This window comes from Myxocyprinus asiaticus, chromosome 45 (genome assembly GCF_019703515.2).
Source record: "Myxocyprinus asiaticus isolate MX2 ecotype Aquarium Trade chromosome 45, UBuf_Myxa_2, whole genome shotgun sequence".
NCBI lineage: Eukaryota > Metazoa > Chordata > Actinopteri > Cypriniformes > Catostomidae > Myxocyprinus > Myxocyprinus asiaticus.
The window spans coordinates 25,606,347-25,634,003 of NC_059388.1; the positions used below are offsets into that span (position 1 = coordinate 25,606,347).

The 27,657-nt window shown below is 40.0% G+C and overlaps 2 protein-coding genes across 5 annotated transcripts in view; one reads left to right on the forward strand and one right to left on the reverse strand.

The window, feature by feature from the left end:
- cdk17 (cyclin-dependent kinase 17) overlaps positions 1–2,882 on the forward strand; it is a 90,249-nt gene extending 87,367 nt beyond the window's left edge. The window contains exon 17 of the mRNA XM_051687998.1: positions 335–2,882. Within this exon, the coding sequence (XP_051543958.1) occupies positions 335–372 (38 nt within the window). The 3' untranslated portion in view covers positions 373–2,882. The remainder of the gene's footprint in view (positions 1–334) is intronic.
- LOC127434953 (ETS domain-containing protein Elk-3-like) lies at positions 2,292–27,081 on the reverse strand. 4 transcript variants are annotated; one of them, XM_051688001.1, is made up of 6 exons: positions 26,646–27,067; positions 15,786–15,994; positions 14,511–15,275; positions 7,385–7,507; positions 6,175–6,245; positions 2,292–4,716 (listed from the first exon to the last, which is right to left on the reverse strand). In XM_051688001.1, the coding sequence occupies exons 2-6, from the start codon at positions 15,990–15,992 to the stop codon at positions 4,701–4,703; spliced, it is 1,182 nt and encodes a 393-aa protein (XP_051543961.1). In that variant the 5' UTR covers positions 15,993–15,994; positions 26,646–27,067; the 3' UTR covers positions 2,292–4,700. The 4 variants fall into 4 exon arrangements, with proteins under 4 accessions (XP_051543961.1, XP_051543960.1, XP_051543959.1 ...); XM_051687999.1 differs by lacking the exon at positions 2,292–4,716 and adding an exon at positions 5,451–5,917 and having other exon boundaries at positions 26,646–27,081; XM_051688000.1 differs by lacking the exon at positions 6,175–6,245 and having other exon boundaries at positions 26,646–27,055.
- Between the last annotated feature and the right edge of the window lie 576 nt (positions 27,082–27,657).

Genomic DNA, 27,657 nt, shown 5'->3' on the forward strand with positions numbered 1-27,657 from the left:
TCATTTGGTGTCATCATGTTGTATTATGTACATACCAGTATTATATCGCTCATTGCAAAGCCCATATCGGTTTACCACTAGACACGCCTCCTTTGTTGATGCTGGTAATCGAATATACCAAATACCAGATGATTAATCAGCCTCTGCCATATATCAGTTGACCTCAAGTGTGTCATAGTTTGACACATTTCTTATGTCAACGAGGCATTTTTTAACTCATAAAACTGTATATTGTTGTGTTTTTTAAAACTTTGGTTTTTATTTTTGCCATTGTTTTGCAACTCTGTACACCTTTCTCACCTCTCTTCCTTTTCTTTTTTTTCTCTCCTCACAGGAAACGGCAAGAACAGAAGGCAGAGCATGCTGTTTTAAATTGCGTTCCCTCGCACACTTGCCCCTCATGAACACACACCCTCACATAAACACACAAGCACACACACACTTAACGGATCATGTTGATGGTTCTTAATCCGTGACTGTGTTGTATAGGCTAACTGACTAGCCCCCCTCTTACTCTCCGAGAGAGGGTGTTTTTGCGTGCATGTGAGATGAAGGGGATTGGTCGAACCTACTGTCTGTCTCGCTCCAGTGACCCGCCACCAGCATGCAGCCTTGAGCCAGAACGCCCAACGCCCTTTGTCTGGACGCCCCACCCCTTCCCCTGTGTGACGATTAGGGTGTGTGAGCGCGTGTAAACGTGTATATATTTATTGATTGGGGGATTGTTTTGCTGCTAATTGACTACTGTCTTTTCGTAACTTCCTCACTCTTGGGTGACCCTCACGGGTTGCCATGGACACATCAGTCCCATGTTGATAATTTTGTTTGTTCTTATTTTTTTTAAAGTTATTATAATTCTGGTGAAATGTCGACATTGCAACTGTTGTTTGTTGTTGTGTTGATTTTACAGAGATGGAGTGCCTATACAAGTGTGTTTTGAATTTAATTTAGTTTTTTCTGGCATGGCCATTTCGCAGAAAAACTGAGTGACAAAAATGACCCCTTCCCAAATATTCATTCCAAACATCAAATTTTAACATACCATTTCAAAAGAGACCCACGCTTCTTCCATTGACTCGCTCTGATATGGGAATGTTCATTATCTGTGAGGACTATGGCACACTGACAGTTGTGGGCCTGCTGAGCAAGCTTGCTCCAGGGGACCTTCCCAACCGGGTTGCATTCAGAAAGCTCCAGCTTCATCAGCAACACTGTTAGTCGGATGAATCTGTGACTGTTTATGGTTTATGGTCTTGCTACAGCACATCCGGTTAATGTGACGGAAGAGAGACGGTAGAAAACAAACACTGGACCAGCAGGAACCATGTGACCTCACCAGTCTGATTGAGAACCGGACCATATTTTCTTAAAGGGATAGTTGAAGTATGATTTACTCACCTTCATATTGTTCCAAACCCCTGTAACTTTCTTTTGTGGAACTTGAAAGAAAGAGTAGCGATGTTAGATGAAATGCTTGCCTCAGTAAACTTGTATTGTATGAAACAAAGATGCAATGAAAGTGAATGGTGACTGAGGCTTACATTGTGCCTAGCATCTCCTTTTGTGATCCACAGAATAAATAGGCATATAGGGTTGAAACAACATGAGGGTAAATTTTCATTTTTGGATAAACTATACCCTTAGCTTCCCTCTTTTTCTGTTCATTTGTTTAGTTTTTAAGTTCTTAGCGAACTTACTGCCTGAATTGAAGTGCTTGTATGGCAGATTTTTTTATTTCTTTATATTTTGCCAGTTTACTTTCCTAATGCATCATCACAAACAGAAATGACTCTTTCCTATCAGTTGAGCTCCTCTGTAGCTTATGAGTGTGAGCGTTTTTATAATGTTTGTAAATGAGAGAGAGAGTGTATGTGAATATGAAAACCAGTAACTGTACAGAGCCACATTGCTCCATGCAAGCGATGGCTGTGAAGATGAGCTAGTTTCATTAACAGTATTAAGAGATTTTTTTAATGTTATATATTGACACTTCTGTGAATAATGATAACTTAAATGTGGCATGTTAGAGTCCGACTGTCCCACATTTGTGCTCTTATTTTATTCAGAAGAGAAAAAAAGATATTAATTGTATGAAAAGAAAAAGTAAAAAAAAAAAAAAAAAATGTTTTTGAAAATTTGGACAGCTGCATTGGACCAATGTTTCTTTTTCCCAGCATTTATGTACATGAAGAACGCAGAAGATATCAAGCAGGTTTCGTTTCAACAGATGACTTTTTTTTTCTTTTTTTTTAACTGACAGATGTTAATCAATATTGTAATATTGGAGTTGATTGTTTCTGGAGATGTGTGTGTGTGTGTGTGTGTGTGTGTGTGTGTGTGTGTGTGTGTGTGTGTGTGAAAGAGAGAGAGAGAGAGAGAGAGCTTGCGTGCGTGCGTGTGTGTGTACGTGACGCGTGTTGTCCTGTAAGCTCCGCCTCTTGAAACTGACAATCTCAGTCCCAGCTGTTGGCTGAATTGACAGTTAAACTCTTTGTACTGGAGATATTTATTTCTCTTAATCAGTAAAGTAAACATGGTCTGTTTCATACAGAGAACGCTCTGTCCATTGTTATAAATTTTTGTTGTGTGCATGTTTGTGTTTAAAGTGTTTCTCTTAGAAATATGAGGTGTTTATTATTTTCACATGGCTAGACGTTGAGTCGCATTCAATGCTTCTTTTATTTTAAAAACACAAGGCACATTGTCTTGACTCTTGGAAAGCAAAAAATATAAAATTAATACCAGAATACATTTTTAATCAAATCCTAAATAATAATAATTAAAAAAAAAAAATATGACCGTAAGCTATTACAAAGCTTTTCTTTCCACTATTGAAATGGAATTTCGTCTATTACCAAAAAAAAAAAAAAAAAAAAGTTTATAAGCAAGAAAATAATACAAATACACAATTCTTATAAAAAAAAAGGCACAGCCGGTAGTACAATTGAAGCACAGTGCATACAAAATGCAATATACAATACAATACCACACAAACAAACAAATAGAAACCCGGTTCACAGCCTCAAATATTACAAAAAAAAAAAATAATAAAAAAAAATGAGAGACTAAATTGAATGTTACGGATTCAATACAATTTAAGCTCTGTCGACAACATTTATATAATGTCAGTTAACACAGAAAATTATTTCTCTTCCTCAGTTTTTAAAGCAAAAATTGTGGTCATTGTAAGGCATTTGCAATATAAGTTCAACGTGAGCCACTACTGTGATATAATCACTTGCTGACCTTGTCAGCATAAAGTTATATCCAATTTTTTAACTTCATTGTGATGACAATGTAACGCCGCCAGAGTCGGTAACGTGTAGATAAACGCAAGCATACAACAAAGGGCATCATAAACTACGCCCACAGAAATGATGTTGGTTACACATAATTAGAAGTTCATCCACCTAGAAAAGTAGTCCCAACAACTTTAAATCTCAACAGTAAACAGGGTTTTACTGAACGATTCATGTAAGTGCTTAAACAAAAATACGAAATGCTAATTTTTGCATTTAAACTCTCCGGAACACTGGCCCTTTGCCCTTTTTACTTTCATTGTAAGTGCATTACTGAAATCGAAGTATTTATTTTATTTTATTTTTTGAGGGTCAAAATTATTTTCTGTTGTAATAAACATTATCCCTAACAAAAATCTAGATTTCTTGCTGCACTCATTATTTTCACATGCAAATGAGCTACAATTTGCTGCTCTTCACCAGTAGTGGTGAACCTGCAGCAAACCTTTGGAAACAATGGACACATGGTGCTACTGGCAAACTCTGTGTCAACAATGAAGTGTTTGCCGCAAAGCTCATTTGCATGAGAAAATAATGAGTGGAAAATTTGCAGCAAGTTTGCCACAGGGGTTTGCCAGAACTCTCAATTTTTGTAAGGGGTCGATAGAGCTTAACTTGTACTGAACCCAAAACGTTCCTTTAAAAAATGCTAATAATATTCCTATAACATTGTTTAAACTTCTCTTTGTAATAAGAACTCCAAGTGTTACTGAGCTGGTCAAAAATAAGCAGAACATTCAAGTTGGAGCACCTTGGTTGTCATTAATGGAGAACTGTTGGGAACTCATCAGAGGTTTTGCTTGAAGGATTTTTGGGCTGTATTTGGAGGATATGGAGAGAGTTCAGTGTTGAAGGTACGGGCACTGTGGTTTAAACGTTTTTGCATTGATCACAATTGAGAATGGTCCAGCATTGCAGTTGTCTCTAGCTGCCATTGTCATTGTCCTAGAGACACTGAAAATAACCTGCCAAAAAGGCAAGTCTCAGACATGTTTTCCAATAAAATGAGGCTAAAAATTCTTGGACTGCATTTCCAGTGACTCACCATCTCCTCAGAAGGACACTTCATATTCTTTGGCCTTATTTCATAATAATTACCCAATTAAAGAGCTTGAGGGAGGAGACTGGTGAAATGTTTGGATTGCAGCCTGAGTTTAACAGTAAAAATACAGTTTGCTGGTCCGTTTCTAAATTCAACAGAAGGGGGCGAAGTGCAGTCTGGCTCAACATGACTTGAAGGTCCATATTTCCTTCTACCTTAGTGTGAAGGTATAGGTATAACTGAGGAAATATAGAATGAACTGTCCAGAAATCAAGATTTCTGGGCGCTGGAGGACAGGAGAAGAGAAGAGGATGATGAAGACGAGTCCAGGTTGGGGAGTGGCACGGGAAGTGGTCCGTTTAGCAGGGATGGGAACTGTGAAAAGTAGAAAGTAAACAAACTACTGAGGTAATGCTGCCAACACCGAATTACGACAGCCTTCAAACACAGCTAATGCTTTATAACGTAAATAAAAATAGTTTAATGAGGGCGTATAGGCAACTCTACTACTGAATGGAAGGTCATATCAAGCAAATAGCTCTAATTTGACCTGATTACAATTACAATAGATTATATCTGACCTTGTCCACTCACAAAGAAATGTCTGGGTCATATTTCACCACCTTCTTAAATTAAGCCTATTGTTAAGAACCATTAAGGTGTTTTTTTTTTGTTTTTTTTTACTGTGACATTATTTTTCATGATGGTTTATCGAATTGCCTTTCCAAATTGTGATACAATTTGTTTATTTTAAAATTAGCATAAATTAAGTTCAAAATCTATTATAAATATATTTTTTAATTTTATTTTTTATTTAACAAACAGTTAAGGAAATGTTCATTCATGTAATGTAATATAAATAGCCACATTAATGTAATATATAATAATGAATAAATACCCATATTAATGTAATATAAAATAATTATATATATATATATATATATTTTACATTACATAAATGAAAATTTCCTTAACTGTCTTAATGATAATGTCACAATGCAAAAAACTTTAATGACCCTTAAAAATGTTCTTTTATTATTATTATTATTATTATTATTATTAATTTGGCTTGAAATATGCAGTACACCTTAGTAAAACCTGTCCCCCGCCCACCTCCCCCCAAAAAAAGTCTCTCTCTTTGTGCTTCAACATACGTTCACACAAAACAAACACGCTCGTAGGCAAGGCATCATGGTGGAGAGGAACTTCCTGTTATGTGAGAGCTGACTACACACTGAGTCTTTTTCAGTTATCACCCCCTCCCTTTTTTAACAGGAAGCTGTTTTCCCCCCATATCCAAAGCAGAGAGGAAACATCTGTAGCTTATTTCCAAATCCTAATACACACTCACACACCAGTAAATACATGGAGTGACAAAAAAACTTGATACAGATGAATTTAAAAAATAACTCCATGCAAGACCCTTGCATCTTTTCCAGAGCCTGCATAGAAATCAGCAAAAATGAACGACTCTGGATGAAAAAGCCAGGCGGGCAACAAGAGTTTTTCCACCGCAGCCAATAACTGCAGGATCGGCAACCATGTGACCAACCAGAAAAGCTCCCAATCAGGTCGCCTGGGGAGGAAGTGAGAGTGGGGGAGTGAGTGTATGACTGTGTGTGTGTATACAGCAGCACGTTAAAAGTGCACATCACGAACTGTCACTACTCATGTGAAGGCGGAGCCAAACAGACGCTGTGGTTACCTTAATCGTTTCCTGCTGGGGAGCAATGATTACAATAAAGACTGGACCCTCCCCTCAAAAAGAAAGATGGGCATACATATACAGTTTGTTCTCTGTCTTTTTAGTCAGTTACACATACACACACACACCTTGCAACACACTCTCCCCCGGGCCAGAACAGGAAGTATCCACAGGATTTCCCCTCTCGCTCACATGAAGACTGAAACACGACACCAAACACAAACACGCTTACAGAGAAAAGACTAGCATGTTCGTGAAACAGACAAGCTCATGTATGTCAGCGCTTACACGAAAAACATATTTAAAGTGACATGTAGAAGTGATACACCTTCATATATAGGCTTTGTCCTTTGCCTGCCTATGATAGGAAACAAAGATAACCAGATAGATTATACGTTTTAAAAAAAAATGTTTTTTTTTTTTATTTCCATACTGATTTTAGGAGGAAAACTGCAGATTTATGTGGAATGGATGTAAACATAGTCAAATGTGATAGTGCTACACTCTTATTACAAATCTTAACCTTAGACACCCAGAAACGCCCAAAACCTATTTATTGACCTTTTGATGCATATTGCAGACAAAACTTGAAAACGTTGTCTGATTAGCCTTCTTTACACAGCTTTAGAGTAAAAGGGCACATCAATTTTATATGTCCATTTGAAAAAAAAAAAGTTGTGCTTACAAGGCACCGAGTTGTCTTAAGCACTATTGAGAGTGAAATAATGACTGGATTTGACTCCAAATTTTGACACCAAATCTCTAAAAGACATTTAAACTAGCAATTAGAAGCAATTAAACAAGATATCTACAATCAGAACTGTATATTTTGCTTGGTGAAGTCTAAGAAAGTCTGAACTTACTGTTTTTTTTCTGTACTGTACTTAAAGTCTGCTGTTTTTCCATGTCTTTTTTGTACAGTTGTTCATAATTTACCATTATTTAAATATTTTTTCCCCATGCTGATCTGTTATTGATATATATCTCACATATCCCTCCCCCCCACCCCCCAAACGGCACCTAAGAACAAAATGAACTGTGATCGATTGCTTTACATGTCAGTCACACGGTCTCTTCCTGTCCTTAATCTGGCCAAGTGGGCCAGTTCTTATGCTACAGTATGTGGACCAGGCCTTTGTCTATTAAGCAAAGATCTGGCTACACAAGACTAAATGTGTAAAACTTTGTGAATATCAGGCATTCTGTGCAGTAAAACTATAGAACCGTAAAACATACACAATGCAAAACATTAACTGTTTGTATCTCCTCTAAACCTCCAAATTGCTCTTTTATAGCTGTTAAAATGGTTTTGCATATTTGGGAGTGTTTCGTGCATACCTGAAAGAGTGAACCGTGGCCCTGTAGTCTCGCTGGACTGAGAGGGGCTACAGGGCTCAGGCTGCTCCAGAAATGAATGGAGGACAGGAGAGGACTGGGCGTCAACAGCAAACCAGAGGGAGTCTGGAGAGAGACAGAAAAGTAGAGGAGGTATTGTGAAAGGGAGGAGGGGGGGGAAAGGGAACATAAGACGTTATTTGTATTAGTCATGGAGGTCATGGATCATGAAATCTCAATGTCTTTTTGAAACTTAGGAAAGACAAATGTGAGTTTCTGCATGTTTGGGCACATCTGAGTTTGTCTTTGCTTTGGTTAGCTTGCGATAGCTTGTGAAGCCTGTCATGCAGAAATAAAGTCTGAGAACCCCTTTAAAGAATGATAAAAAAACAGATGTTTTGAGAAGAAAAACCCTAAGAGGACAAATCTTGACTGCAAACATAAAGAGTATGTAGAGCAAATTAAATGCCTGTAAGCGGTAGCACAACTGACCCCAAAACAGCTGATATTTGATAAATATCTGTCCTAACAGATGGATCATTTTGAAATAACTGTCTGTTTTAGGTGTGTTTAAAGGAGTAGTTCATCTAAAAATTTAAATTCCATCATCTTGTCGTTCCAAAGCCGTATGACTTCCGTGGAAAATAAAAGTAGATATTTTGCAGAATGGCATTGCAAAGCTGCTCTGAAAATGCACATAAAATCACCATAAAAGTAGTCCATAGGACTTGTGTCCTACATTCTCTTTTGAAAGCATACAATAGCTGTATATGAGGAACAGACAAAAATTTGAGTTGTTTTCTAAACGCGTGCAGTCTGAATGCGCAGTATGCACTTGGAATTATTTGCACTACTTAGTGGGTCCACAAGGTGACAACACTCACAGTTGAGCCATTGCTGTCACTAAGAAGCACTAGTAGAAGGTGTAATGGCTGCTAAACAATAGGAGACGAATGTGGAAACAACAAGAGTGGATGTGCACGTCAAGAGCATGTGTGCGAGGACATCAGGAGATACCTGCATTTGTATAACTCGAGTCTGAAGGTTTATAAAGACATCTTCATGTGTCTAAACTCGAGATAAATAGTCCAGTCTCTCATAGCAGTTGTAGTGCGCATGCGCCAACCACCTGTGTATGCACGCACAGTCAAACGAAGTATACTTTGAAAGGCTAGCATTCGACTGTACGCAGGTGCTAAGCGTTCGTGTCAAAACCGAAGAGTAATTTGGACTTAAGAGTGAATGAGATTTGTAGAGGGGAATATTTTTCTGTTTGATGAATTTAAAAGAGCCACGTAAACATTGTCTCATACTTCTGTTTTTGTGTTTCATTGAAGGTCATACAGTTAGAAATGTCATCAGAGTGAGTAAATGATGACAGAATTGTAATTTTTGGGTGAACTAACCTTTAAAGAGAGAAGTCTATATGAGTGTGTTGCTTCTCATGGGTCATGCACTTTGGATCACCAGGTTGTGGCCATAGGGCAGCATATGAAACCAATTTGTCTCTCGTGCACTCTCTGTTTTTCTCTGCTGTGTCACTATGCTGTAGTGTGCAAGATTACAGACATATGGCTTTACTTACAGGTCTCTCTTCACTCTCTAATGCCCTGCTGTCTGTCTTTTTCCTATTCGTGTCTCACTTTCAACCTCTTGTTAAAAAACTGTCTGCCTGCCACACATTTCTCCCTACACACCCAGCAAAGAGTAAAACTTTGTGTAGTTTTGCTGTAATACCAATATAGGTGTGTTTCTTGTGTATTTGTTGCGTGTTACAGGTTTTAAACTATGCCGGAGAGGTTGTTTTTGTGTTGAACTGTAGATCTATTACAAAACGCTAGTTACGTAGGTAACTGTGGTTCTGTGAATTCCTCCTGACTGCCAGAGGCGGTGCTTAAGCACTAGTGGATTATTGCAGTGCCAGCTAGATAGGTCGAGAGCATATACCAACAATGTCACATAGTGATGTATATTTAGCTTCGAGGATAATAGCCACATTAGCTCATCGTTCAGCCTTGGTACGTCTTTCTTGCGCATTCTGATTGATAAATAACAAATCATCCGGAATTCACAGAACCACAGTTACCTACATAACTAGCATTCTGTTTCATTCCTCCTGATCGCCAGAGGCGGTGCTTAAGCACTAGTGGATGACTCCTACCAATATAGTCATGAGGCAGCACAAGATGAAGACACAGCCCCAGTAGAATGACAAGAGTTACCTACTGCCAAGGACTTTTGGGATTTCTTGTATGCTAGATTGATCACCTCCACAATCCAATGTGACAATCTCTGCTTTGATACAGCGACACCCTTCCAGACACCACCATAGCAAACAAATAGCTGATCTGTTTGTCTAAGACGAGCGGTAGCATCCACGTAACACCTCAAGGCTCGCACAGGACACAAGACGTGATCCCTCGACTCTGACTGGGATGAATTCTGAAATGCAGCCAGATTAGTAGACTGATTTACAAACTGAGAAAACAACTTTAGGAAAAAAAGATGGATTTGGCCGAAGCACAACACCAGAATCATCCGGCAACCAACGCATGCATAATTCACTAACAGACAATGCATGTAACTCACTGACTCACTTAGTGGAAGCGATGGCAAACAGAAAAGTAGTTTTGAAAGATCCCTACTTAAGGTCAGTCTGCAAAGGCTCGAATGGTGGCAAACAGAGAAAAACAAGCATAAGGGTTGCGGGCTGGCCTTAAATGTCTCGTACCCTTTAAAAAACTAAAAGATTATGGGAACCAAGAGAAGAACAAATAACTGGTACATAATACGCAGAAATGGCCGCAACATATACTTTTAATGTAGAAGCTGCCTTGCCTGCATCCAAAAGATGTTGCAAAAAACTCAAAACTCTTGGAACCCACAATCACTGCACCATGAAGAGAAAAAATTCAAACACGCAGCGTAGGGCTGACGTGTGGATGCAGCCCTAGCACTAGCAATAGTATGAACAACAGCAGGTTCACAATCAGTTAGAAGAGGGTTGGACCCAGAGGACAAACCCAAAGCTGCAGATGGGCTGGATCCGGGTGCCAAACACCGCCGTCCATCTGCGATAGCAGATCCTTCCGGAGCGGAAGCTGCCACGGTCTGCCCGCTGGAAGTATGGGAAACCAAGGCCTGGCTGGCCATTGGGGTGCTACAAGGAGCACCCTGGGGTTGCACAGGGAGATCCTGTGTACTGTCTCCTATAATAGCGAAATAGGAGGAAATGCATAAAGTAGGCAGTTCGGCCACCGGTAAGACAGTGCATCCTGCCACAAAGGGCTGGATGTCTCTGCCCTCGCAAACCACAAGTGACAGTGAGTGGTCACCACTGATGTAAAAAGATCCACTTCTGCTTCGCCAAACTGATGCCATATGCTCTGCACCACATCTGGGTGAAGCCTCCATTTCCCCGGATGCAGAAGATCCCTTGAAAGAGCATCTGATACCTGACTGCTCGACCCTGGGAGGTGAAACACCTTCAGTGATGCTAGTTGGGGGAGAGACCAGGTGAGAATCTTGTGAGTGAGATCCAAGGTCCTGTTGGTTCAGGTGGACTCCATCGAAGTGTTGTCGGACCGAATGAGCACATGACGGCCTGCCAGAACCAGCAATAAATATCGCAGGTATAGGAAAACCATGCATAACTCTAAGAGGTTGATGTGGTCCGTGGACTGATATGGACACCAATGGCCAATACCCCGTGATTCCACGTTGCACCCCAGTGCATGAGGGAAGCATCGGTTATGACCACTTCTCGACGAGAAGAAATTACCCCTAGGGGTACAACTGTCATTAAAAACTCTCAGTGATTCCATTGTGTCAATGCGTGAACAGAATGGTGTGAAACAACAATCAACTGATGAAGATGTCTGGTGGGGGTTCAACCGCAAACGGTTGTTCCACCGCTGGAAAGGCCTAAGGTGGAGCAAGCCCAGTGGAATCACAGAAGTGGCGGCAATCAGCATCCCCATAAGCTGTAGTAACACTCTGTATGGCAACATCATTTCCAGCCGGAAATGAGCAAGGAGCTGCAGAATACTGTCTGCCTGAGCATGTGACAGACTGGCAGACACTGCATGAGTTTCAAGAGTCATTTCAATGAAAGTAATCGACTGCATCGGAATCAGGCAAACCTTTGTCTCATATACAGCGAGACCCAGATTCTGCACCTGCTCCAAAAGCAGTCTGGTGTCGCAGACACCTTGATGCCTTGTGGGGGCACAAAGCAGCCAGTTGTCCAAATAAGGCAGGATCCGCATTCCTCTGGACCATAGAGGATACAGAGCTGCACTCATGCACCTCGTGAAAACACGAGGGGCCAGAGATAGTTAGGACCTTGAATTGGTAGGCTTGGTTTTTGAAACTGAATTGAAGAAACTTCCTGTGCTGAGGTGCAATCGGAACATGAAAGTATGCATCCTTCAAGTCGATGCTCGTAAACCAATCCTCCCTCATGGCAGACCGAAGAACATCGGTTATGCGTAACATTAAAAAAGGCAGAGTTTTCAGGAGCAAGTTTAGATGCCTTAAATTGAGAATTGGACGAAACCACCATCATTTTTTGGAACTAGAATATAAGTTGAATAAAAACCCTCCCTTTGAACGAAGGGGTGAAACTTTCATATGGCTTCCTTCTCCAACAGAGAGAGAGCCACTGAATGAACTGCATCCCTGACCACTGTAGGGACAATCCTTGAGAACTTGGGGGGCCGGCATTGAAACTGTAGAGCATACCCCCTGCTTAGGGTAGTCAAAACCCAGGGATCTACTGTTGTGCTCCTCCAGTACTGCAGGTGTTACATTGAAAAATGATCGACCGCCAGCCCAAGCACTTCAGGCTTTATGGGTGCGACTTTTAGTGGCGTGGTCCCCCTGGCAACTGCCGATGAGGTCGAAAACCTCGAGCATCGTCAGCAGCACGGGGCCTCTGTGGGCCCCTGAGGATGTGGAGTAGGATGTTGGCGGAAGCGTTGTTCTGCCATGGTATAATGATGGCGAGCTTGAGCTGTTGGCACCATAAAGGCAGGATTGTGCTGCACCTGTGTCAGCTGGCGAGTGGCCTCAGACAATTTCACCCTTTCTTTTCTAGCAGTTCTGGAACGCTAGGCCTAAAGAGGTGTCCAGGAACAATTGGGAGGTCCCGCAGAGTTTTCTTACCATCCTTCGCCTGAGTAAGCTACACTTGGCGGTGGGTTGCCAGAAGTGAGGCGGTAAGACCTAGTTCACAGGTCACATGGCCCATAGTCAGAAGAGCTGTATGCAGGAACTGAGAAACTGAGGGGTCAATTTATTGGGGGACCACCAACTTATCAGCGCAGTAAACACTAGCCACCGGATAGCACCGAGAAGCACAAAGTGTTACTGACAGATCGTGACAATATATCCAATGAAATACAAAAACTCACCAAACGCCGACAAAATAATCCAAAAGGCTTAGGAGCGTGCTGTCACAGCTTTCAAGGACGATATTTCACTGCTCTTGTAAACTGTACTTCTCAGCGTGGAATCACACGAAGAATAACAACCTATCTCTATCAGGCGAGAAAGCAAAAGAGGCTGAACGCTGAGTTAATGAGACTATTATCCTCGAAGCTCAGCCTACATCACAACGTGACTTTGTTGGTATATGCTCTTGACCTATCTAGTTGGCATAGCAATAATCCACTAGTGCTTAAGCACTGCCTCTGGCAGTCAGGAGGAATTCACAGAACCACAGTTACCTACGTAACTAGTGTTTTGTAATAGATCTACAGTTCAACACAAAAACAACCTCTGGCGGTCAGGAGGAATAGTCAGGAGGAATGAACCAGAGCCTAGTGTGCTGCATACATCCTAACCGAAATGAAACCTTGAATGTGACTAATTTGAAACACACTAAATAGCCAGCAACTCCACGCCACACAAAACAACACACACAACTGATGATAAGAGCTTGACGTTAACATATTCACATTAACATATTAACATGTTGCAATCCCATGTGTTCAAATGAACAATATCGCCACTTCCTGAAAAACTGTAGCCACTGTGAATTTTATTCACAAATTACTCAAGGTTTAGAGCATGCAGACAAAACACTCTAGAAGAACTTGTCTCAGTTCTGGGAGCACTATGTGTGTGCGTTCCTCATTCCTTATGTCTTTGCCGTCCGGATAATATATTTTTCAAAAGTGTCAATAAACCTGCTCTTCGGCACAGTTCAAGTTTGTATTCGACTTATTTGCTCTGGAAACTCTTTGCAGGCTTTGGATTGTAAGGACACTGTTATTACAGGATGACCAGAGCAATTTCAGATGCGATGATTAGTTCTCTGGTTAGTTCAGTTATGAATGAATTATTCAGTCACATGTCTTTTTTTATGTGCATCTTGTATTCCTAATAAATTCAATAGGAGTTTATTTGTTACATGTGCTTTCATTATAGTTTATGAGCATTTCTTCTTATCGAAAAAAAAATTATCCACCTAGAGCAAGCGTATATGTTTTTATGTGCATTTTGGAGATTTTATTCGCATCTTTCCAACCATTAGTTTTTATGCGATATCCCAAAATGCGCATAAACGTACGTGGATGGAAACCCAGCTTATGATGCCTTAAATTTAATTCCCTTTAAGCCAATTTAGGTCACTCGACGGCCATGTTTGCAACACTTCTGGGCAGATATTTTTTTTCTCTCTATTGGATACAAACGGGATACACGTACAGCTCCTATCTACTTGAATCGAAAAAGACCAAAATCTCCAAAACGGTTGTTCAAGATTATGAACAAATATAACAATAAAATTTGACAACAATCGTATCATAAATTTAGCTTCTAAAGCTTAGAGAACGCTAAAAAACAAGAATTTTCTAGGTCAGTCTAGCTAATGCGCTTGTGTGTTCTTGGTGAAAACTGACTGGTGATGTCTCTATAAAAAAGGTGGGAGTAAGTGGGACTTCCACTCCTAGAGATGCCCTGTTCGACATTTCGATTTCTCCCATTCATAAGGATATCAGTGACTCGTCTCATTCTATACAGTCTCTGCTTAAATGCTGTCTAGGTAGACAGCTCGCTAGGTGTTCTAATGCATACGTGTATAAGGCTGTGTGACAGTACATGTACATGTGACGTTATGCCATACCTGTGCAGTGAAGAAGGCTGGTGTAAGTGACCCTGAGGGCAGTGCTGGGCTGTTTAGGGCAATAGAGCCCAAGTCACTTCCTGAAAGCAGTATGGAAGGGGTGGAGATTTCCAGCCCTTTGGGTTTCCGGGCTTTGGGAGGAAGTCCATTGCTACTGGTCCTCCTCTCAGGGGGCGTGGCCTGATTCTGGGCTCGCTCCCTGTGGCCGGATGATAAGTTCAGAGGCTGAGTGCTCTGCTCTGATTCGTCTATGTGAGCCTCTTGGCTTCGCCCCGGCCGCAGCGTATATGTGGGACTATGAGAGGGGGAGGGGCTACAAGAGGAGCAGGGGGAGGGTTTCGATGTAAAGAAGACCTCCGCAGAGGTGGGTGGTGGTGAGCAGGGTACCACCTTCTCTGACCGATTTGTGACAAACCGTATCACTGTTGGTCCCTCTTCCCCTCGCTCACCCCTTTGCTGTTTCTCGACTTTGATTGGACGTAGCAGAGGAGGTGGGCTTTGGAGGGAGCTGACTGTGAATGATGAGTATAGACCTGAGTGAAGATACTCGTTCCTACAGGCGGGGCTTCTCAGGGATGACAGGGACAGCTTCGGAGACTCCTCCCCTTCACCACAATCAGAATCCACCTCCTGCAACATGACGCCTCCCAAGATGTGGCCCCCATCCCGACCGAGCTCGACTGCTTGAGGATCCATCTTCAAAATGTCAGGGAACGAGACAAACTTATAAACAAACTTCTGACCAATCACTTTCTTGATGATATTCTACAAAAGAAGGAGAAAAAACAAGGCGGATTTGGTTGATCAGGCATTTGGTAGGTACTATCATTAGTGATAAACCGATATGGGTTTTAAATAACTGTGGCAGGGTGGCCAATGGCGATAATAATAATACAATTTAAATAAGTACATACTGTAATCATACACAATACAAACTAACACTTACAAAATATTAATATATATATATATAAATTATATTTCAAAACAGAAATTGTGCTAGATTTTGGACCTGTCATGAGAGGAAATTACCACTTCTGATAGGAGACGTTCACACCAAATGCGTTTTTGCATCTATCTGTGCTATTGCTATGTAAACATACGCTAGATGGATGTTACTGACCATTTTCGCAAGACTTTTGCATTCTGTTTCATTTGTTGCGCTGCTTCTTGCTTTTTTAGAGCAAGAATGAGTGGCCCCAGTCAAAATCGCCAAATCTTAATCTACATATCTGTCACTAACTGACATACAGTATATGACATTTGAGGGTTAGTAACCTTGTCGTAATAGTAGCGTAGTGCTCGGCTTAGTTTGTCGTAGTTCATGTTGGTCTTGTTCTTGCGCAGTCCCCAGAGTTTGGCCACTTCTTCAGACTTGAGTAGCTTAAACTCGCCATCATTGGACGTCCAGCAAATCAGGTGCTTGTGGCTTTGGTCCAACAGCAACTGCAGCAGAAACTGCCACAGCGTGATAGCACTCTCCATATCTGTCATACAAGAGAGAGGAAATTCTGTTTATTACAATTTGCATAACATAATCATGCTAATTTTAGCTCTATTCCAAAACTTAGTGAGCTGCCTTGCTGTTTACTAACTACATATGCAGCTGCCTTCTAAGGCAGGATCCTAATTTAAATGGGAACTCACAAGTGGCTGATTCAGAATACTCTATGGCAGCAACTCAGTTTAAAGTTTTCTTTGAAATAAGATGAATTGTTACAACAAAACCAGGAACATGTATTAAGAAAGTAAATAGCATTGACTTTAAAGTGGTGTGTATCATTGGGTCTGTCATATGAGTGACTTCTGTGGCGTACATTTTGTAGCACTGCTCCAGAGCTTCCGTCTAATTCTATAGCAGAGGTTACACTCTGTGTGCGCCTGCTGCTGTATGTCCTGTGTTTATTTGGCAAGTAAAGGTGCCATGAGGACATCATCTAATTATCCTTACAAAGTTTAAGGATCTTTAGGATGATCCTGTGGTACTACAAATCCAAATTTACTAGTTTGTGTGTGCATATGTGCAGGGTTGGGAGGGTTACTTTTGAAATATATTCCACTACAGATTACAGAATACATGCTGTAAAATGTAATTTGTAATGTATTCCGTTAGATTACTCAAGGTCAGTAATGTATTCTAAATACTTTGGATTACTTCTTCAGCACTGGTAGATTTTTTCACTTGTTTTGACTATAAAAACTCTGCCAGTACAGTAAGACAAAATACACATGTTAAAAATACATTCTCTGAAAAACCTAAATATCTTATGCAGTGTTGTTTCTAAAGCAAGATTAATCAAATTGATCTTGTTTTAAGGATTTTTAGATATTTTTACAGGAAAACAATAAAAAAATTATTATCAAGAATACAATTTTTGCCCTAATATCAAAGGTCTTACTAGAAAAAAAGAAATTATGATCCAACATTAATTTTCTTGATGATAAAATATGATCGTGCCTGGTAACGTGCATGTAAAATGGCTAGAAATAGCATTTTAGCTTAGTGTAAAGCTGACAATTTACACAAGGTTTATTTCTATTTCTTCTGCTCCAAACTTCAAACGTACTTCTCTGTCTGCTCGTATGAATGTAACACATCATAAGAAAGTGTTTCACCGCTGTTCAAATGCATTTTGGATCGCATCATTTATATGTATAAATGTTTTCCATCTGAAAGGACTAAATATTAAATGAAACAAATGACAATAAAATGCAAAGTAATCTCTTCAGTAATCAAAATACTTTTTGAATGTAACTATTCTAATTACCAATGATTTAAAGTGTAACTGTAGTGGAATACAGTTACTTATATTTTGTATTTTAAATACGTATTCACGTTACATGTATTTCGTTACTCCCCAACCCTGCTTATGTGTGGACTGGCCTCGTTTCTATTTATCTAATATTCAGACAATTTCCCTTCCAGAAAGAGGCATGTGCAATGTGTTCGATTCAATCTTTCAGCTCAGAAACTTTTTTAAAAGTTCATAAAATGTTTTAATTTGCAAGAGCGTAAAGTATTAGTTCAACCAAAAATTTTAATCCTGTCATAATTAACTCACCCTTATGTTGCCCCATACCCATAAGCTGCTATTTTGTCCGTAGAACACAAAAGGAGACTTTTTATGCAGTTCCAACCACCGAATTTCGGTCTGTTCATCACACAAAGCTATTATATGGTTTCAAAAGACTTTGGATATAGCCAAAGTCATGGCCGATGCCGATATCCAGAGAGCAGGGTGGCTGATATAATGCTAATTTATCACACAATTTAATATAATAGTACATGACATATACATAAATTGACTAAAAAATGAATTAACATTTATTTAGCATTATATTTACTCAAACTTTCACACAAAACTTTGTAAAATAATAAAAAATAAGACTTCGTGTTTAAGATGGTAGATCACAGTTTCTCCTGGTTTAGTCTTCCATTTTAGTAACTGTTTGCACAAAAAGATATTGTAATACATTAGAAAAATGGAAATAACAACAGTGCACACAGTAGTCCAGCAACCACGGACAGTATGTGCGCATTAAAAATCGCATTTTCTCACAAAAAGACAGAATCAAACATATTCACAAAAACTGCACAGTGAATATGACATTTACTTATAGTGCATGTAAAGCACTTTTACTTAGAAGCTGCTTTATCGCTCTGCAGATCCATCGAGCACAGCAATCTACTGACCGATTCCAGTTTACTCTGCCCAGATCGCCTGCTTTGAGTGTCACTGACTGACCGTTGAGCAACATTCGTCAGTCAGAGGGACACAGTTTTGTTCAAGGCTATTATAAAACGTGCTTAAGAGGAATATATATGAGCACCAACATGAAGAAAACGGATTTGCTCAAGCTTCGAGGTTTGTGAATTAAATGTGTTTATACTAGATATCTGCATATTTGCAGATGATATCATGAGCTCATACATGATACTTTTATGGAGCTGTTTGGTGTTAATCTTTGGAGCTTGACAGCTGTTGTCACAATAAACTGTCATTATATGGCAAGTGCTACATAAAGATTCTTACAAATTTTCGTCTTTTAGGTTCCATGGAAAAAAAATAACATCATACGGGTTTGGAGTTATATCATTATCAATTCCTATAACCAGAGCAGTATCCGTGCTGGTTTCTAACAGGAAGTGGTTGTGGGAGAGGCAAGAGCATCGGTCCAGTAAACACGACCACATTAATGAACGCCACGTTCGTGCCCCTGATCCGGCCTTAACCTCTAGCATAGGATGAGTATGAATCCATTCTTTTAATTTCCCTTTTCTCTCTACACTCTTCCTCTCTCTCCATGAGCAAAATCTTAATTCCTGGGTGCCCTCCCACAAACTCAGCAAGCATTTCCTGTCCTGTTGTACATTAACGCACAGGCTCATAAACAACAAAGGGCTTTGAGCCAGAAACCAAACGCTGACACAGGAATGGCTTCACCTCCTGCAAACAAGCACCGTGCTGCAGCACTGGCCTTCTCGCTGACCTTAGGTCAGCTTACATGCTGAGCCAACTCATATGCTTGCAGAGTTTAGTTTTTTTATTTGTGATGAAGGTGTCCACTCAAAGGTAGGCAAATACATCCACACTCGGACAGAGATTATTACTTCAGCAAATATGCAGTATGTTCATTTGTAGGAAGGGGTACAAAATAGTTCACTCAAATGTCCACAAACTCACATGCATGATACCTTAAATTTGATGGTTTGTTGAGGAGAGGTGTGCTATGTTTTTCTAAGCAATCAGACTTTCGTTTTTTTTTGTCCTGGCAGACCATAAAACTGGCAAAAAGAAGCCCAAAGACTTACATTGAAGGAGAGACCAAGCCATATCAAGAGACCAGAATATCATAAGAGACTTGGAGGTTGGGCCGGAGAATAACCACACTACAAATCCCTCAGAACTGCCTCACCATCACATAGAATCCTCGAATCTGTTAGCGAGATTTGCACGAAAAAGTTGGGACAGTCGAGTGTTTACCACTGTGAAACATCACCATTTCTTATAATAACACTTAAGCATTTGGGCACTGAAGACACAATTTTGTTAAGTTTAAAAAGTGGAATTTTCCCCCATTCATCCATTATGTAGGTCTTCAGCTGCACAATTGTACTGGATATTCGTTGCCGTATGGTGTGCTTCATAATGCGGCACACATTCACATTCTCAGGTCAGGACCACAGGCAGGCCATTCTAGCACCCACACTCTCTGCTTACACAGGAATGCACTTGTTATCCAAGCAGTATGTGGTTTGAAGATGTCCTGCTGGAAAATGCAGGGATATCCCTGGAAAAGACATGCTGGATGGCAGTATATGTTGCTCCAAAATTTTTACATTTCTGCATTAATGGTGCCCTCACAGATGTGTGAGTTACCCATGCCATTGGCACTGACACACCACTGGCCCATACAGACACTGGCTTTTGGACCTGACGCTGATAACAGCTTAGATGGTCCTTTTCCTCTTTGGCCCGGAGAACACGATGGCTGTGTTTTTCAAAAACTATTTGAAATCTGGACTCGTTGGACCAAAAAACATGGTTCCACTGTTCTACTTTCCATCTAAGATGAGACCGAGCCCAGAGAAGTCGGCAGCGCTTCTGGACAGTGTTGATGTATGGCTTCTGCTTTGCATAGTAAAGACTTAACTTGCATCTGTGTATGCAGTGGGAAGTGGTGTTAACTAACAAAGGTTTACCCAAGCCCATGTTCATGATATCCGTTACAGATGAATGAAATTTTTTAAGACAGTGACGTCTGAGTGATCGGAGATCATGTGCATTCAGAAGTGGTTTTTGTCTTGCCCTTTACGCACTGAGATTTGGCCAGATTCCTTGAATCTTTTAAATATATTGTGCACTGAATCGCCCAAAATCCTTCCAGTTTGTCTTCGGGGAACATTGTTCTGTGCTGGATTATTTTCTGAAGCATCTGTTGGCAAATTGACAAGTCTTGAACGATCATTGCTCTTGAAGGACTAGGCTGTTTTTGGAGGCTCCTTATATACTATGACACAATTGCTTCACCTGTTTAACATCTCCTGTTTCACACCACCTTGTTATTTCAACTTGTCAAATTGTTATTTGCCTTAAATTGCCCCAGTGGAGCATGTTACAATCATCTGATTTGAAATTACTGTACATTTTCAAAAAACAATGAAATTCACAAGGAAAAATATAATATGTGTAGTTGTAGTGCTTTCAATAAAGCAAAGCGTGAATATAATTTACAAATCACTCCTTTTTATTTTTATTAGCATTTTTCATACTGTCCAGACTTTTTTGGAATTGGGTTGTAACTACTACTACAGTACCCACACACACACGCACACACACACACAAAACAAATCTAGATCTGAGCTGGTGAGTACTCAGTTTTATAAAACAAATGCCTGCTGTTTCAGAATAACATGGTAGAAAAATAACATGAAGTCAAACACTTCCCTTAATGTTTTCTGCTGCTTAAACCATGAATATCACTCACAGTCAAACTATGAATATCACAGTCATTATCATGCCCTAATACTGACAAAAGTAGTCTAACACACCCATGTGTAGACATACACATTTTACACACTCACTGGCTAACAGCCCATCTTGAAGATAAGGACAGACAGACAGTCCAGTTTTGTGAATGAGTTTCTGACCAGAGAACTGTAGTAAACTGCATAAAAGTGTACTTTATTCTCATGCACTGTTTGAGATCGGACACAGACAGGAAGCCACAATCACATGAAACACAGTGTCCACAAAGCTATCTACTCACATTCCAGTGTACACCAAGAAACCTTATAGATAACCAAAGCCCTTATAAATCTGTGACCTGTATACCTTTGAGAAGATTTGAGTACTATAAAAGTTATTTACCAAAAAAACCTTACCATTTTTCTCCAGCACACACAGATGTAGACATCAAAGTCACCACTCCAATCAACCAGGGTTTTAGAAGTAAGTTCCTTCATGCATGGGATCTGGGATTGACTCCAACAGGAAGGCTCAGTGGTTCAATATTTAAAGCCCTGCAGTATAAGCAGACCCTGGTTTAAATCTACCTGTGCCCACTGTCGTCATGCCCATGAGCCAAACACTTAACCTTGCTGTACTCTTCCACTCCGTCACTGGCTAAAATGAAAAATGCTGCTGAGACATGGAACGTGGGTTTGTAGAAGAGAGAGAGCAGGAAAACCTGAGTGGAGGACAGAACAGACCTCAGGTTGAGGACTGACAGCTTTTTATAGACATGAGAAAACCAAAATTCAAAGCTGTCAAATGTGTGTTTAAATATTTGAGCACACTCATTGGTTATAACTAGCATTACATCATGCCCTTTGGTAATTGTAAGTCAGTCAAACAGGGTGGGCTGGCATTTAGTGCAACCTTCCTGCTGTCTGAGCAAGAACTCCCCTGAGATGGAGCACTGGATGGAGGGAAAGAAAAAGACAACAGTAGAAGATGGGGGAAAAGTCATCGGCTAACTCACTAGTGTGGATAGCACTGACAGGGAACATGTTTTATAGGCCAAGAGGAACTCCCTGATTGCAGTCTGGCTTATTTTGGGAAAGTCTCTGTCATATTCTGACAATGAAGCATAAGCTCACACTTTCACCAGCAAGTGTATTTACCACAGTTTCGCTCATCAAACTGACAGCTCTGGGAGACATCGAGGGATTGAGAGAATGACTGCCCAGGACTGATGTCTAAAAGAGCAGATGAGAAATAATTTTTGATGCCAAAGCCAATCAGGAGAGGTTGCTATTAGGGCTGGGTATCGCCAGTCACCTCACGATACGATACGTATTGCGATACACGTCATGATTTGATATATCGCGATACATCACGATATCATGGTTTGATTTCACTTTTAATTTCAATTAATTTGGGTATAGTTCACTTATAATGTCCATTTTGCTTACATACAGTAAGAAAGAAATTCTCTTTCAGCTAATGCTGTTATTCATTATGCAGGGGACCTCCTTACTTGTTAAATTACGGACATATCAATTTTACAAATAAAATTTTATCATTCGTTTTTCATCATTTTGGTGACATTTTAGCTTTATTTTTATTATAGCGATATGTCGATATTTGATTGTATCGACACAGCCCTAGATGCAATCAACGCCATGTTGTCTGCTTTTAGGGGTTCTTGATAATTTAAGATTTTTTTCTTTTTGGGTGAATCTCACGAAGAAATTTTTGGGTCATATTTCACCAGAAAATCAAAACAAAAATAGTAAATTAGTTTTTACATAAAGAAATTAAAAAAAAAAAAAATTATTTTGACAATTATTTTCATGACAATTTACAAAGCACATTTAGCCTCAAATTCACATTACTGCAACATGAAAAACATTCTCATTACTATAGTACAATAATGAAAATCCTGTTTTTTTTTTTTTTTTTTTTTTTTTTTAATTAAAATCAACATAAATTACACTCAGTACAACAAATAGCCTACTACCATGATGTACACTTGCAATTATATTTTACAAATGTACTTTACTATTTAATATAATTTTAGTTCCACTTTATTCCATGACCTTTCCAGGTGATTGTGATTGCTGAATGCAGATTTTTACACTTTTTTTGTAAACACAACATCTTACCAGACCTGGAAAGCATAATTTAAAAATTCCCTGATATTTCTAGTTTTTCCATGACTGTGGGAACCCTGAATATCTTATTTTTCCACTTGATTATGGGGCGAAAGATGACCACCAACATGTTCTTGACCATTTTTGTTCTAAAAACCATCATTTTATAAGTCTTATAAGTTTATGGTTGGAAACTCAGACAGATCGAGTGTAAGAGACACAAACAGCCAGATACACTCAGGCCAGACCTGTGGTGACTGGTGACAAAGGAGGATGTGCCCCAAAAACACAGCCAATACAGACTGCAGATATTTATCAGGAAGTTCTGTGCAGATACACACACACACACTCATTCACGTCAATTACTGTTCTACATATGTACTGTATATCTCATAATACATACATATTTTTACCTCTACTCCTATCTACTTTATTGGTAGAACAACCATAACTCACCTATAGTACATCATGGGTGAACACACACACAAATGTACTCTCCCTATGTTTTTTTTTTTTTTTTTCAAATCCCCAAAGAAGCGAAATAAAATCATTTCCTGCTACAGCATCCTCTTAGTTGAGCATCTGTGTTAAAGGACCGTAAAACTGTCTATATCAGGACTTCCTCCAATTCTCCTTTGAAGGGCGTCTTCATGGGAATGCCGATCCCAAACTGAAAGGTAGGAATTCCTGCTGCAGGGAGGAACGCGGGGACCACACGGACACAGCACAAATGGGAGGTTTCCTCTTCTTTTTTGTGCTGGCACCAACATCCCCCCCCCCCCCCACCCCACACACACACTCTCCCTCTCTCTTGCCCATATGGACTAAATGTCGATGTGACATCCTGAAGAATAATCATGACTCATAGGTGACCTGATTTACCGCCCTAATCAAAGGGAATAAACATGGGGAGTGAGAACAGCCCCCCTGATTACAAAACCTCTTGGCTGTTTGGAGACGTGCCTGCATGGAACGTGGCTGTAAAAGTCATTGTTGGATTATTGCAAGAGGAAAAACATGTTTCCTTTTTAAGCTCGCCGTTGCTGTGTACAAATGCAATTTGCATTTGCAAACGAATGACAGAAGTCCTGCCCTAACTCTGACACAACCAATCAAATTATTTTTGTCTGTATTTCTCAAGGTAAGCAATGACAGCAATAGTGCATTAAAACAGTTTGAATCCAAAGCCAGTATAAGACAGCTGGACTAAAAACTGCATTTAGGCACTTAAAGTGAACAGAACACTGAATCTTTCACCGGAAGAATGACCTCCGTCTCATGACACACAAATTAATAATAGATAGTGCGCACTAAAAAAGACACACTATAGAGTCATCTTAAACATAGCACTGCCTTGGCTGTGTTCTTACAGTGCTGCTGTCTGGCATGGATCACATTCATAATCAATGTAGAAGATGATCATTTAAAAAATGCCACCAATGGCCCAAACTAATCAGATCTTTGATATATTGTGCATCTGTAATAATAATGCAGCACAATGTTTTTAAACTTCTTCAGTTGAGGCAACAGTGTCCAAACTTATGCCACTATAAATGCTATTACTATTAGTACCAGGAAGAAGCTCTCTATTTACTCTCTCTGTCTCTCTGTACAGACACAGGGCATCAGGAAATACAGCAGGCCATTGTCTCAGATCCCCTTTAGCAGAGAACTGCATCTCTCTGCATAAGAGCGGTCTCTTATATAAGGACACAGTCTCACTACCACAAGCTTAAAACGAATTGAGTTAGTGTATTGAAACTCATCTCCAAACAATGTCACTGGAAAACACCAAGAAACCTGCATACCTGCAAATCTACTCAAACAATCTAACCATACAGGAGGAAAAAACTAATTATTACCTAATTACATATGTGCCTGTGACCAGAAGGCATCAAGGGCTTTGCAGACAGAAGTTTTTGTATGATGGCATCTCTTAAGGGAACTGCTTTAGACAAGCTTCCAATGCGTCTTGATACCTTTTTGCCTCCAGATACTCCCCGATGAGGCTGTCTTTTTTAAGGTTTTGGACATTTGTGTGCTAGTGTGTGTGCAGGTATGGGTGGAGAAACAGGAGGATCTCTCAGGTGAGTAGTGAGGAACGCTTAGTAGTGACACGCTCACACCCTTCTAGACTCATGCAACAGACATGCAGGGACAGTTTGGAAAGCAAAACCCGCGGCACAGTGTTTTGAATGGCCCCCGGGCAGCTTTTAAAAGCCAAACTTGCCGTTGCGCGCACAAACCTCTCCATTGTAGCTCCAGTGGAAACTCGGAATGAGATTAGTTGGTGTGCGCAGACATTACTACGCCATGACTAAATGTGCGCTCTTCCTGTGCACAGACTGTAGCAGTGGAAAATTCAGGGAGATCCGGCAAAGGAGATGGAGAGAGAACCGTGAAGGATTTCTCTCCACGACCACATCTCTCCAGAGAGAGCTACAGTGCTTTAAATTACACAGACAGATCTGGGGATGTTCTGTTCTATACAGTGGCTCCAAAAAGTATTGCAAAATATGAATATTAATGCAGTAGGTTGAGCACACTTCAAGCAAAACATTTAGATTTTAAATAATAAAACAACAGATATACTGTTAAGAAAATATGACAAATAGGATTTGAACACATCTGGTTGTCAGATGTTAGTGGAACATGTCCATAGTGATGAACTATACACCTGTGGTTACTCTGCTTGGACACCTGTGTGAACTTGAAGGGACCAGACTTGGTTAAAAGTAATTGCAAAATGGCTCAGAAAAGTGAAGTTAGTTCTGAGAAAAAGCCTAGCATCATTTGATTGCAGATGCCACTTGGTTTGATATTTTGTTATCTAACGCAGTGACATTCAAACATTGTCCAAATACTTTTTGGGGCCGCTGTATATCGCCCCAAAATATTGATCTTCCCCAATCCAGATACATGAATACCATCAGCTCTAATACTGAACTGAAGTTTCTTTGTTTGCCCCAATGACTCATTTTCAAGATGCTGTCTGCTGCCAGTTTCAATCCGGAAACTCATGGCAATTAGTCTGCTGCTGTTTCCAGACAAACCAGAAACTCTACTAGTGCATTTAAAGAGCCAGGAGCCAAATTTGAGCCTTGCTTGTCAAGCAACATTGATTTTAAATGTACAATCGCCAAATGTTTATGACATATATAATATAAGATCAGGAGCTCAACAGGTATCCAAACTTTCATCAGTCGTGCGTAAGTTAATAGTGCGTAACTTGCGCGTAAGTAACGGGAACGGTGGACACTTCTGGTGTGTCTTGTGTCTTTATTATTGATAGAAGAGACTCTTTTATTTTTGTACCTATTAAGTTATGTATGTTACCTGTATAATTGTATAAGACTTTCAAACAGCTGGTTCATTTGGATAGGTCTATTGTGATGACCGACTTTTTGGGATATCAAGTTTCACTCCTGTACTTTGGAAGCGTTCTTCTTTTTAATGTTATTAACAAGTACATTTATATTTGTAAACATGTAATAACATGTATAAAACATTCAGAAAGCACGGACGCATAATTCACATACCTGTGCGTATTGGTCGGGCGTTTTTTGGTTCCTTTTTCACTTTTCTAAAAAGAATTCCGTATAATGCGCTGTTTTTCCATGCTGTCGGCTGTCTCGGCAGATCGCAGTCGGACTGTAATGGGATCCCGACTGTTTTCTCTCTCTCGGTCTCTCTCTCTCTCTCTCTCTCTCTCTCTCTCTCTCTCTCTCTCTCTGAGCAGGAAGTTGGTGCAGGCAGACAGTGAGCCGGCTCACTTCCTCTCGCCGCACGCTATTCCTTAGGCACTCGGCCCGTCTGAGTAAACACGCTTTTCCTCCTCCAGCCACCATCCACGGATGCGCGACATTCAAGAACACGCGCACGCGGATGCGGACGCGCGCACACGGTAATATAATGTAACCTGAATCTGCTGTGAGCGGAGTACACTGACGTCACCCCCTTCCTGTCCGGGACCCGCCTGGAGGAGTCCGGGTTCCTTCCTCCACACACACATTTTGTTTGTGTGGGTGTGCGTTTCTGACCACTTACGGGACCAAATTGCTGTAAAATGTTCTAAAAATTTTACTAAATCTGGAAAAAACCTGCGTTTGTGGATAAAGAGAATGCCTTTGTTCATCTTCTAAAAATACCCCAAAGTTGTATTTATGTGGCTGGTTAGGGTTTGGCGCAGTGTTATTATAGTTTTGGATTTTTAATTTAGTTTTTATTTCTATTTTATATTTAATTTGTTATTACAATTTAGTTTAATTTTCGTTAGTTTTCACAGTTTGTCTTTTAGTTTTAGTTTCGTTTTCGTTTTCTCAGTGTAATTTTTATTTATTGTTTTATTTATTTTTTTAGTTTAGTTAGTTTTTATTTTAGTTTGAGTATTTTTTATGGCTGCCAAAGCTGATCGTTTAATGGTGTAATTTAAAAAGTCTAACATCATTACGTTTCTCTGGGCATTCTTGTGTTACGTCTATCTAGTGGTATTTTCATGTTTAATGTGGATTGTAAATGTTGCAAATTTGATAATATAGGTCGAATATGGGC